This window comes from Pollicipes pollicipes, unplaced genomic scaffold (assembly GCF_011947565.3).
Source record: "Pollicipes pollicipes isolate AB1234 unplaced genomic scaffold, Ppol_2.1 Scaffold_1600;HRSCAF=1878_pilon_pilon_pilon, whole genome shotgun sequence".
NCBI lineage: Eukaryota > Metazoa > Arthropoda > Thecostraca > Pollicipedomorpha > Pollicipedidae > Pollicipes > Pollicipes pollicipes.
This window is the reverse complement of record NW_023595962.1, coordinates 8,259,594-8,273,010: the sequence shown is the minus strand read 5'-3', so window position 1 is coordinate 8,273,010 and position 13,417 is coordinate 8,259,594. Positions and strand designations below refer to the sequence as shown.

Sequence of the window (13,417 nt, the reverse complement as noted above, 5' to 3'; positions counted from 1 at the left end):
TTGCATTTCTGGTTTCGTGTGCATTCTTGTTCCACGGCTAGACGGTTGAAGCAGTGAGAGTATTTATCTGCGCGGTTGATCTGCGGTATGTCAGTGCTGGTGCGTGCAGGATGTGTTCTGTCAGTGTGTGTTCAAAGGGTGCGTGATATATGTTTGCCTCGTACCCTACCGTGTTATGAATACACGAATGGTTTAACTACGATATAAATCGCTTTTCATCGTACCAAACCTCCATCCATTTCGTCGCTTTGGAAACCTGTCAACCTAACGAAATATTTCAAACATTTTTGTAAGAAATTTATCAAACGAAGCACGTAACAGCATAGCAAAAACATCAAACATTAACCATAACTATGGCAGAATACAACTCGACGAAGCAAGGAAGACTGGGTTTGTCGGCCAGGAGGAAGACATTTCCGGCACACCAACCGTTGTTATCTTACTGGGGACCAATTGAGCTCAACATCATCTAATTGCTTCGGTGAATTCTGACCAGCAAAATACGCAAAATACGGCATGGAGAGAATAAACTGTCATCTCTGTTCCGTCGCAGCCCAGTGAACAATAGCACAACACACGCGGTGAGACAGCGAAAAGGTACTGGCCATACTGTGGAATTCACGTTTGATCATTACAATTCCTCAAGTCCGCAACTTAAGCACACACTTTAAATTGATGGATTTCTGGGATCACAGCCGTCTGAGTAAGGCATGTTTTCTGGGCAATCCCGGCGTTAAGGAACTCCCAACGCAGCCAAGCTGGAACCGCTGCTCCGTGCATTTCCAGACGTGTGCGGCGTCGCGCCAAACCAGGGCCACGGCACATCCCTGACCGCCACACTCTAGCGATAGCTCTCTCGCACCGGTGGTCGGCTCGTGTGGGGTGGACACCGCCGGCACCGGCAGACCCAGCCCGATGCAGGGGAGTGGTGGACACCACCGACCGGCCGCCGGGGGGGGGGGGGGGGGAAGGGGGGGGGGAGGTAGTAACCGCACCTCTCGACAGGAGCGACCGCAGACATCGCGCACTGTCACCTCCCCGGGGGCCCATTGTTCAGAGCGGGCCAATAGCTTACTGTTTTTCAATCGCACTGTGTAACCTTCAGAGCTATGAACTAGCCGGTATGACCGATTTACCTCCTCGGTTTTCCCCCACTCACCAATGACTATAAGTTAAATCCTTTATTGATGTGGACCTCCTGTCATCCGCCTAAGCACACGGCATGACTCATGCGCAAACCGCAGTTGCACACAGTGAAGCTTGCCGGCGGCGGTGAGCGCTCCTCGCTCGCCGCGGCGCTGGGCCGCGCGGGTAGGCCGCCAGAGGTAAGCACGGTTACAGGAGCGGCGGGGCGCGCCAAGACCGGTGACTCACTCCGCCGGCTGACGTGTCCCCCCCCCCCCCGCCCCCCGGCTGGAGGGAGTGCCGGGAGGAGCGCGCGGAGTCTGCGTCACGGTAGTCCGAGATGTCAGATTAAAGCGGATTGGTTGGGGCCTGAGGGGCCGGCCGACACCACAGGAAAGAGCTTTGATGGAGTTCGCGCAGTTTTCCTTCCAGTAACTTGTTCAAAATTCCGCTTAAGTGCATAGCAAAACCTGTATTATCTACTTCCTCCGTGTCTTGGGCTGTACAAGAGAGAAACAGTCAAACCCAGGGCCGCATCTTAACGCGGAGACGCCGGCCACAGTTTCAGAAGCCACGAGCCAGCACTACCAGGTGTCTGCCCAAAACGATACGGACGCGCGGCATGGTGTGCTGTAACGCTCAACAGCGTTTTTCCGTCCGATAACACGTGCACAGACCGAAGGGTATCTGGCAGCACGTATCGTTGCCCGGCATTGCACAAAAGAATGCCTGCAGAAATAGTTCCCCCCCGTCAGTAGGAAAACGTCATGACACAAACCCCAACAGGCGCCTTTTGAACGCCACTACAACACCGTGCCCACCACGGCCACTTTTCTCATAATAAAGCTAGACCCGGCGAGCTTACAGTCCCGTCCAAGGTCACAATGAGGCGACAGCACAGCTCACAAAAGGTCACAAAAGGTCAGCCGGTCACCGGCCAGGTCCTGAACAGCTCCCGTCGCTCGGCGTAAAAACAGGCGAACGGAGACCCACCCAGATGTAACGTCAGAGCGAGCTGAACACGGCCACAAAACACTCCGTTCAGACAGCCAGTTTTGATGCCTGGTCAGGCCCGCCGGCCCGGCATATCACGGTTCGGCGAGTGCGGACGGCCGGGCCGGTCTTCGCAACGTCAGCTCTATCACGCTACGCCGCGTCACACGGCGTGACGTTATTCCCGTCACGCGCGGGCGACGTGACGCGCGTCACACCGCGACTGACCACCCGCGTCACCAAAACGGCGCGCCGCGCGACGGCGACACCATCACGAAGGTCACAACCGAATGACACCGCGCGCGCGGGCCGCGTCACACCGAGTGACGTCACACCAAGTGACGTCACCGCTGGGAGGGCCGCATTAGATCACTTGCGGCGGCGCGCGCCGCCACCACCGTAACAGCAGGCTCCCGGCCACGTCACGAGGCGTCACGAAGCGCCACGAAGCGTCACGGAGCGCACCGGGCAGCTCACCGGGCGTCGGGGCCGGCCGGCGCGGCCGGCGGCGGGAAGCCGGGGCTCACAGGGAGCCCACCCCCGTTGCTGGCGGCCAGCTGTTGTTGCTGCTGTTGCTGCTGCTGCTGCTGTTGCTGCTGTTGCTGCTGTTGCTGCTGTTGTTGCTGTTGCTGCTGCTGTTCCTTGGCGGTCAGTCGGTCGATGAGCTCCTGAAGCGGAGCCAGCTCTCGCCGGTCGATCAGGTTGAACTCCTGTCGGTCAGCCGATGCTGCAAGGTTAGGAGCGAGCACCAGAAGTCCCGATTCGAATCCCGTCACTGAAAACCTCTGCCATCCGCGCCTTTTCCGAGGGGTTTGCGGTGTCCATGTGCTAAGCAGTTGAGTGCATTGGTAACTAATGCTGGAGCACGTCATCGCGGCAGGTTCACAGACTACAGGGGAAAATGCGCGGTGCAAACAGTTGCTGACCTATCACGCCCTGGATTGAAAGAGTGATCCTGGTTTGCACACCGTGCACCGCACACATACGCTTCAGTGGAGTCATTCTCTCACACAGAGCAGGAGGTTCGGTCCACATGGCCATAACAGCTGCACGCATCGTCAAACGACCTCGCGACACCCGTGGATTAAACAGCCCGCGCACTGCGCCTGCGCAGCGGACGGACCACATCCATATACGAGCACAATGTCACATCTCAGTATCATCACACGAACACACGCCTGCATGACGAGAACATCCTCCCAGCGTGAGCACAGGCCATGACCAACAACGCTGAACATGCACGAGACCACGGCGGCGCAACGAGGTTGGTCTTCCGCAGCCATGCGCTTGGTGACTTCATGACGGCGGGTCGCGGTCGGTCATGAGTCAGAGTCTTGGCTTGGTGACTTCACGACGGCGGGTCGCGGTTGGTCATGAGTCATAGTCTTGTGCTTGGTGACTTCACGGACGGCGGGTTCGCGGTCGGTCATGAGTCAGAGTCATTGTGCTTGGTGACTTCACGACGGCGGGGTCGCGGTTGGTCGCGGAGTCAGAGTGGCACGTTACTGCGTGCGGTCGTTCACAGTCGACGAAGGAAACGGCGACGACGAAGCGCGTCGCCAGGTCATCAGACGCGCTAGTTTTGTACTCCATCGTCTACCGCTTCTGGGTTCAGCTTCCTTCAGCTTCCTCTCACGGGAGGCGGGAAGGTCCCCGTCAGGGGAGCCACCGCAAAATCAGTGCACCACCCACGCACCACCCTGGTGCCCGCCACTCCTGACCCACTGCACGAAGAAGATGAAGTGCTTGAAGCTGGTGTTGAGGTGCGCCTCCTCGCGCAGCTTCACCACCTCGTGGAAGTGCTGGTGGTAGATGTGGGCGTATACGCGGAACAATCGCTTCAAAATCGTCTTGGCGATCTGCGAGAAGTTCTTGGGAAACGGCACGCCTGCTCGAGAGAGGGGAGGAGGGGCGTCAGAGGGTGTGAGGGGCATCAGAGGGGAGGAGGGGCGTCAGAGGGTGTGAGGGGCATCAGAGGGGAGGAGGGGCGTCAGAGGGCGCGAGGGGCGTCTTCTCAGTGGGTAGAGCGGCCGCGGCGGGTGACAGGCGGGCAGAAAAACACACGGCAACGGCGAACGAAGAGATGAGGGAGGACGGACGATCAGGAAGCGGGAACAAAACGCAGACGAGCGGAAGTCAGAAATAAAACAAGGCGCCATAGACAATAAAAAGGCAACAAGTACGCGCGGAATAAAAAAACAAAACAAAAACGAAATGTACAGACAGGCTGACAGATACATATGTGACCATACACTGATGCACAGGTGACTGACACATCCCATTTCGTGAGCAGACACCAAGGCTATTCAACATCATGTATGGCAGCGAAATGATTGCGAGCATTAAGCCGCGCCAGCCGGCCAGAACCGAGCGAACATGCCGGGAAGGACCGCCAACCACAGCCCACCGCCCACCTATCTTGCTGGGGAAGGTGGTCTCGTCGTCCAGCTGATCCTGGGCCCACGTCATCAGGTAGTCGATGTACTTGGGTGCCGAGCACTTGATGGGCTTCTTTACGGTCTGGCCGTCCGCCCAGTGGTACTCATACTTTGGACCTGGGGACACGCGTTACGCACGGTGCGTGAGCGGTGCTCAAGCTAGGCGTCCGGGGACGCGCATTACGTTCGGTGCGCGCGTAGTGGTGCTCAAACTTGGAACCCAGGGACATCAGCGCTGACTGCGTACTGTGCGCACATTCGCCCCGTGGTATTCATATTTGGAGGCACTGGGACGCGGAAACGGTACGCCATCCTGCCGTCCACCAGCTGCACTTATAGTCAAGGTCAACGGAGCCAGTATGCCAACTCCGCCCATACGCCACAGAACAACACATCATGATCAGGTATGAAGGGAATGGATGTCCACAAAACACAAGTCACTGCTGTTATGCATCGCGGATTGGAAGACACCATGCATACACTTTACCACCGATGGGTTAGCCTGGTAACTTTCAGGCAGGTAGGCGCTCTGTCTCGCTTGTGCGAAATAGAATGAAAGTCGCATGAGCCACCGAGATCTCGGCGTGCAATCCACGGGTCTTCAAAGTGTGGTATTCCCTCCAATCGGACTATTTCACACACAAAATAATAGTCTCGGAATCCTGCGTTTCCACCCCACCGACCGTCATCCCCCACCTCCCTGTTCTGGAGCGGCATCATGTCCGAGTCCTAGCAGCATCATGTCCTACCTGCTGACATGACAGGACACGTCTCCTCCGTGCAGAACTCGGTGATGGTGCCGTACAGCATGTTGATCTGGTTGAAGAAGTCCACCGCTGCCAGGCGCGGACACGCATCAGTGCCGATCAGAGGACGTGGTAGCTCAGTGGGACGACAGATTGATGGACGCCACAGATCCAGCGCCGCCGGGGGCAGCTGGACAGAACCTGACACAGGGGCGGCTGGCCCTGCGGCGCTGCGGAGTTCTCGCGCGATACACAGACAATAACGGGGCTAGTGGTGAAGCTCTCGCATGGATCTGCCCCCACCAGCTCGGTGTGTGTTTCTATCCACCGCCCCAGCTCAACAGTCACTCTTGATCACGTGTCCTCCCAGCCAATCCTCACCAACCGCTCCCCGACTGACCCACCCGATATCCGCTGCTGCCCCTGAGGAACTCCCGGCATTGCCCGCACACGCTGTACTCAACTGATCAAGTACTCACTGTAATAATGACAGTGCTCAACACCGAGTTCCTACGCACCATGCCACATCATGCAGCACTTCCCATCAAGCACTCTCTCAGCCAGGTGGAGCACAACACAGCACTGACGGTTCTCATCGCCTGCCGCCCGGGTATTCACTACTGACCCCTGTGTGGCCAGTAAGTACTCAGTGCTGACTTCCGTCTACCACGTCAGTACGCAACACTAGGCTCCTGTCCACACAGCCAATATTGAACCCTGTGCTCCTGTTAACAACGCCAATATTGAACCCTGTGCTCCTGTTAAAAATGCCAATATTGAACCCCATGCTCCTGATCGTACAGCTAATATTTAACACAACACTCATGTCTGTCTAGCCATCACTAATACTATGCTTCTGTTTATGCAGCCAATACTAAACCCTACACTCCTGTTTATGCACCCAATGCTCAACACTGAGTTCCTGTTGATGCAGCTAATACTCAAACACTGAGTGCCTGTTTACCAGGCCGGTGTTCCCCGGCGGTCAAACCCTCCCCCCCCCCCCCCCCCAGGCCAGTACTCACTGTTGACGGCCACCCACTCGTTGAGGTCCTCGCCCTCGGGCAGCTGCACGGCCAGGCGCAGGTTGCCCGAGCCGAGCGTGGCCGCCGCGTGCTTCATCAGGTCGTACTGGTGCGTGCCCTCGGCGATGTTCTTCTTCGGCTTGAACGTCTTGTTCGAGCGGCCCCCGCTGCCGACAGCCGGTGATGTGAGGAGTCACATGCGATGCCGGGGGGGGGGGGGGGGCACCAGGCGGGCGGGCCGGGTGTGGGCGTGTGGGCGTCACATGGGGTGGAAGCAGGTACAGGTGGACAATAGGGTGGTCATCTGGTGATGATGATGATGATTTGGGCTTTGGGGTGCACCGACTATGTTGGTTACATGGCGCCCATAGGGTGGTCATCTCAATAGTGTCATCTGGATACTGGAAGTTGTACTAAGTATGATTGTGTGCTACAACAACATAATAACCTGAAGAGCTAACACAAGTTTTATAGAAACAACAGCCAGTCTAACCTCCAGTAGGGGAATCACCCACGACTTAACACCCTTTCATTTTATGTGACGTGGAACACAGTTAGGGGGTCAGAATAAGACATGTTGTGACTTCAAAAATAATGCCTGCTCCTGTGGCCATCACATAGGGGAGCAGAAGCAGTGCTGACAGCTAGTTCCTGCTTCATTGGAAGAAAGCAAGGCGCCATTGGCTCACAGGCTGACTACTGGGGACCAATGTGGATCTGTTTACATACACAGATGCAACTACATGGTGAAATATATTTCAGGAAGGGGCAACTGCCACTCCTACTACTGCTCTCAAAAAGTAGTGGTGAAGTGGTAGGATGTGGATAGGAGCAAAATAGAGAGGATGAAGAGAAATATGCTCCACAAGGCACACAAAGATGAGAAAATATAGGCTAATTTTTGCACAAAAATCACAGTATTGGTAGTCATGAACCAATGACATTATGTTAAAATAACAGTGGGCTTGAATTCAAGTTAGGGGATTGTCACAATCTGTGGACTGATGGTGATAATGGTGGAAATAGGTCATGTTTGGTGTTATTCAGACAAAACTGAAGGTAGATTATATCAGGCCACCTATCAGCTGTATGTACTATTTAGGATTGTGCCAGCCCATTCCATGAATCCTCCCAAAACAATGATGGGAAGTGGTATAAGCTGCTCACTACCAAGAACAATTACGAGCCATGCACGTCAAACGACATTGAAACGATGGGCTTGAAATGGAAAAATGTGTTCGTTTGTTGGCAGATGTTCTTTAATGTTTAATGGAAAAGGTGCTGCCATCTTAATTTTACTACAAAAAACTTCCAACAGTGGAAGGATTATGCAAGAGATACATGATATCAGACATTAGATATCAGACAAGAATATCATTGAAGGAACAAGGCACAGGGATTTCTGAGGTGTGCCATTTCTAAGCGAAGATATACGAAGTTTTAGTTTCCTACAACACAAATGATATACCTTATTTACTAACAGAGGTTTACCATGATCTTTAGTAATGATGACTTTCTTCTACAACAATGATAATGGGGCAAATGTACCTAACACTTCAATGTCAGATATAGGTCTGCAGTGGCATTGCAGTGGGATTTACATAACTTTGCTAATACTTAAAAAATGGTAATGCTAGACTGTGGGATACTATCTAAGACAAATGAACCAAGAGTCTCAAATTATTGCACACCAGCAACATTCTGGAATAGCAAGAAAAACAGTCATTGCCCTTTTCACTCATTGCAGCTGTCATTAATCTGCATGTGTTATGACAATCATGATAACTGAGGCAGCTGTGTGGATCTTAAGGTACTTTTGGAACTGCCAGAAAATTCACCATTTTGCACAATAATTCCCTGCGTTGGCAATACCAAACAAAACACCCATTTCCCTACATTCCAGCTAATTCTCATATGCTGTAAGCTCACTGAACAGACATTAGGTCTAGAGGTGCATAGAAGCATACAGAACAAGGATGATGATGAAATAAAATGCTGAAAAACTTTCCTAGACTAAATATGCATGCTAGATTAGGGCAGGACTGGCATCTGGAACCAGAAGGCCCAAATCCATACTTACAAAAAGAAACTCATGATGATGCGTGGATGTCTCTGTTGCCAAGCGCTGGCCAGACCCCAAATCTTGTAATATCCACAACACTGCTCAACGCTACAGCCCCAACCTGAAGCCCAGAATGATAATGGAAGGTCGGAGCTGATCCTATTGTCCAGCCAACAAAGACGCCGAAAGTGTTGGCCCTCTAAAGATTCGTTACTTTCAGAAGTCGACTCTCTCAGACGTCAACAATCAATTCGGCGACTAGCTTGAACTGTTGGAAAAGTGCTTGAATAAGGCCACAATGGAAATTCCCTCTCACAAGGCAGGGTAATCCCCTATTCTCGCGGGGTTAGCGCGACACCCATCCACAGAACGGTACGCAACTTGCTCCCGCTGCAGTTTGTTGTCCTCATTCTCGCGTCGGCTCCAATCAAGAGTGATGAAAAAGATTTCAGCTGATCATCAGCATGGTGTCATACATCGTTGCCAGAGAAATTACAAAACCACTGTATTTTGATAAACATCGATAAAAATGTGTTAATTAATTAAAAAATCATACTTTTCAATCAGCTGGATCTATGTTGAACGCTGGAAAGTATTAAATCAAATGTTAAATTGGTAATTTGTTTCGTGAGGGACATAACAACGAAGGCCAGCTGTAGAAATATCTCACCAATGGCGCACATATATTGCTGTATGAGCTACCTATGTCTAGAAACGGTTCACGCACTTCCCGAACAAAGTTTAAGGATTAGATGTGGCAAAATGATCGGGCCAAACTGACGACATAGTGTTGTTTAAGGTAGCGCAAACCATAATTGTTATAAACTATGGCACGTTTTATTGAACTGGATGTCAAGGGTTCACATGCTAGGATGCATAAGTGCCGCATTTGTGACAAAACATTGCATCGCTGTTCGCGTATGATATCGCCATTCGCCAAATATTGGGGCACTGGTTAGTTGCGCGATGTCGCAAATCTTTGCGATCGGGAGCAATTTTTGCTCTAGTCTGTGGTTCGAGGGCTAAGAGTTCTGAGTTTCGTCTCTGTACGGCAATGTGATGTTCCGTATTATCACTGAGCATACATGTAAAGGATGATTCTTCTGACGTCTGGAATTTACAACCCGTCATGTTCCGAGGCTTGAAGTAGCGATTCCTGGAACAGAAATCAAATCACCTGAAATGGCTGAATCTCACCTGCAGCTATATGCATGGGTATGTAAGGTGTATGTTGTCACCGTGTATGGGAGATTGTGCATCTCCAGTGCATAGTTTTCTTTGGGGGATATTTTGCTCTATCTGGGCATAACCACAGTCCAAAAGTATCTTTGTCACAAGCCACAACTCCTCAAATTGTGATTGACCAGCCAACAAGGTTATTGGGCCTGATATGATCCTGCCTCAAGTGGGGCAACTAGCTCTCTGCTTGGGTCAGGGGCCACTTATATTAACATTGGAAGAGGGGTCTCCAATGTTTTCCTTTTCCACTTCGCCTGCACCGACTGCTGATGACCTCTAGTTTTCTGTTTAAGAAGGGCTAAATCCCACAAAATTGTGCTGTCCAATGTCATGTATTGCACTTGCTTTCAAATAATTTGCAGGATGCAAAAGTGATAAGACATGTTGTGATGCAAATGATGGAAGTTTTGAAGTAGCCATGCTAAATACCATATATAGTGTATGCATGTTTATATATGGTGTATATATGGTGTATGCATGTTTACGGATTGTTAATTTGTTCAGTATGGGCAGCCAAAGTTGGCACAAGCAAAAAGTGCTATGCTTGCACATTCAAGCACTTGAATTTTATTTGTGGATTTCTGCCACTAGATGCTGTGGGAATAGTTGCATGATAGACTGGACAGAATAAGATGCCAGCAATTAAGGCAACTGTGATGCACTTGAGACATGTCTGGCTTATGTGGTCTTTGGGCTGCCCAGCTCATGTTGATTATTGCTTCTTTGTTTCTGCTTTCACTACAGTATATTCTGAGGTTCCACCTAACCTTTGCCCTAGTTCAGCACCTGCTCCAAGGTGCCAGGGCCACTCTCAAATATTGTCAGCAGCCCTATTTAAGGAATCCCTGCCCCAAGATTACCAAAACCTGTCACAACTATGATTTCTTGTCTGAACCCTGCCCCTATGATATCTTTTCAAAGTCTGTCATGTTGTGCAGGCTGAATCACTGGTGGAATATGTGGCAGGGGTGTAGTTTCCTATTCAGCTTAGGGGGGGGGGGGAGGGAGAACTTGGGGGCTCCAGCACTTTTAACTGGGGCTGTGGCTACTCCCCCCACTTTGAAAATAAAGTGAACCAAATCCATAGGGTGACCCATTGGTGGGCAAAGTTGAGTGCAGGTTACACCATTTTTTTTTTTTGCTGCCTAGCCCCAAACTGATTTTGTGAAACAATGCCCCTGGTCTGTAGAATCATTTTGTGTTTGATGCATGTTTGATTTTTGTTAAGAATGTGTGATGAAGTCAACTTTTTGTGTCTGAGATGCCAAAGTGTACCAAACGAGGCACAAACTCTCTTTATTGCTATTTCTGGTAACTCTGATGATCAAAAAGCATCTGTCTTATTTCAGGGGGCTAATTCACACATGCAGACAGGCACTGGCCTGGCGGACCGTTTGAACAGCTGCTAGAGGCCCGTCCGCAGTTCCTCTCCACAACATAGAACCCAATAGACAGCAGCATCATCGACACCGTGCTCTCGTCTGCCACGGACCGCGCCTCATCGGCGGATAGCAGAGCCACCTCACCTGCAGATGGCAGCACCCTTGCATCGCTAGATGGCAGCACCGAGCTGTTGCCGGAGCACGCCAGCGTGGCAGTGACTGGCGGCGGCGGCCACTCCCTGCTGCTGCTCGCCGGCCGGGTCTTCTCGTGCGGCCTCAACGACAGCGGTCAGCTGGCGCGGCCGTCGGAGGGCGTCGCCGATGGTCTCTTCAGGCCGGTGGACGTCGGTGAGCGTCCCTGGCCGGCGGAGGCACCGTCGGTCCGTCAGAGGCACTATTGGGCCGTCAGAGGCACTGCCGGACCGTCAGAGGCGCTGCCGGGTCGTCAGAGGCACCGTCGGACCGCCAGGGGCACCACCTGCCTCTTTTTGGTTGCTCTGATCAAACTGATATTCCTTGCTATATGGTTTGGATGAGTGTTTTTCACTGTTTTTCACACAAATTGCTCTAGAGTGAAAGATCACGAACCCCGCGTGACCCGACGTGTGAGCCCCGTGTGACCCGACCCAATGTGGCCTGACCCAGGTTAGCCAGACACAGCGTGACCTGACCCAGCGTGACCCGACCCAGCGTGGCATGACCCAGGGTGACCCGACCCAGCGTGACGTGACCCAGCGTGACCCGACCCAGCGTGACCTGACCCACACCGCCAGGTGAGCGGGTGGTGGCGGTGGCGTGTGGCTGGGACCACAGCCTGCTCCTGACGGCCGCCGGCAGCGTGTACAGCGCCGGCAGCAACAGGTTCGGCCAGTGCGGCCTGGACCAGAGCCACAGTGAGTCGGCCGTCGGTCGGCGGCTCGTCCGGCGCGCGCCGCCTCACACAGAGCTGGCCGTACAGAGGTCCGTTGTCGGCGGCTCGTCCGGCGCGCGCCGCCTCACACAGAGCTGGCCGTACAGAGGTCCGTTGTCGGCGGCTCGTCCGGCGCGCGCCGCCTCACACAGAGCTGGCCGTACAGAGATCCGCTGTCGGCTGCCCATGGACTTTAGGCTCGGCGCGTGGTGGAATGCCCCATTCCCGGGACATCACTGGCGACTGTGTCTGTGTTCACGAGCGGGTGTAGCCTTAGACGGGAGTCAGACCACCTCGCCGGAGATCTCTTTGTGTTGATTCTCCTAGGAGAATCGTGATCCCTGCCACAGACGCTGTCAATGGTGGTGGTGATGGTGCCGCTCTGCAAAGAAAGTACCTGTTGCGTACAAGCCGATCTTTCCCTAGTTAGTGGATGAGTTCTCCTTTCCGTATTGGGCAGCGCTGTATTCCTGCCGAATAGAGACTCTATACCGTGTGTGGTTCAGGTTTGTTCTCAATACCGAATGGATTTCACCTTGATCCCATTTTGTAGCAAATACTTTGCGATCTGGCGTGTAAAGAATGTGAGGTGTCGGAACAGGTCAGCTGACTTGACAATTTTCTAGTCTGGTATGCTGCTCACCATCCCCTTCTACGGACAAGGTCCATTTCCCGTCACCGTTCTCGTACTTCCTCGCGCTGGTATCGAAAAGTTAAACGCAGTGTTGTGCTGCACGGTCTCATCCCGTGGTCGCACCCTAGCCCAGTACATGCTGCTCCCGCCCAATGTCTTCAGCTGTGCCTTGCAGGCCTCCGCGCGGGGTGCGCTGCTCCCCTCCCCGCCGCACCGTGCCCCTCTCCCCCTTCTCCCCGCCATACCGTGCCTCCCTCTCTGGCAGAGTGTGTCTCTGACCCGGTGCGGCTGCCGCTGACGGGCGTGTGCCGGGTGGCGGCCGGTCTCCGGCACTCGGCCGCCGTCACCGCCGATGGCTGCCTCCACCTCTGGGGCGACAACAGCCGAGGACAGACCGGTGCGTACAGCCCGGCGCGCGACAGATGGCAGCACCGGTATGACACGTGGAACGAGATGTCCCTTTTTGTTGTTTTTTTTTTGTCGTCTTGTGTTTGCTTTTGACCTTTCCTATAAGTATTTCTGTTTTTATTGTGATTTACTAGTCTGTTGACGTTTTGTCATCATCTTTTGATATTGCGATGGATTATAGTTGTTCTGTATCACTATCTGCAAAACGTTAAGGCCGTTATTTTCGTGAGTACACCTGCGCTGTGTGCTTGTGTCCAGGCGCGGCCCCGGACCGGGTAATCTGGTCGCCTCGTCGGCTGGCCGGCGCGTCGGCGGTGCGGGAGGTGGCCTGCGGCCAGCGGCACACCATGCTTATCTCGGAGAAGGATGGCCGACGCCGGCTATACGGTCAGCCGGAGTGACCCCCGCCCCACCCCCGCGCCCCCCCCCCCCCCCCCCCCCAGGGGTCACGAGCA

General features: G+C 53.3%; 1 protein-coding gene across 1 annotated transcript; it reads right to left on the bottom strand.

Moving 5' to 3' along the window:
* Positions 1 to 1,444: 1,444 nt before the first annotated feature.
* On the bottom strand, positions 1,445 to 8,803 carry LOC119094172 (MOB kinase activator 1B). The gene is made up of 6 exons (XM_037217250.1): positions 8,408 to 8,803; positions 6,328 to 6,494; positions 5,306 to 5,392; positions 4,533 to 4,673; positions 3,840 to 4,006; positions 1,445 to 2,825 (listed from the first exon to the last, which is right to left on the bottom strand). Exons 1-6 carry the CDS (start codon positions 8,419 to 8,421, stop codon positions 2,592 to 2,594), a joined length of 810 nt encoding a protein of 269 aa, XP_037073145.1. The 5' UTR covers positions 8,422 to 8,803; the 3' UTR covers positions 1,445 to 2,591.
* Between the last annotated feature and the right edge of the window lie 4,614 nt (positions 8,804 to 13,417).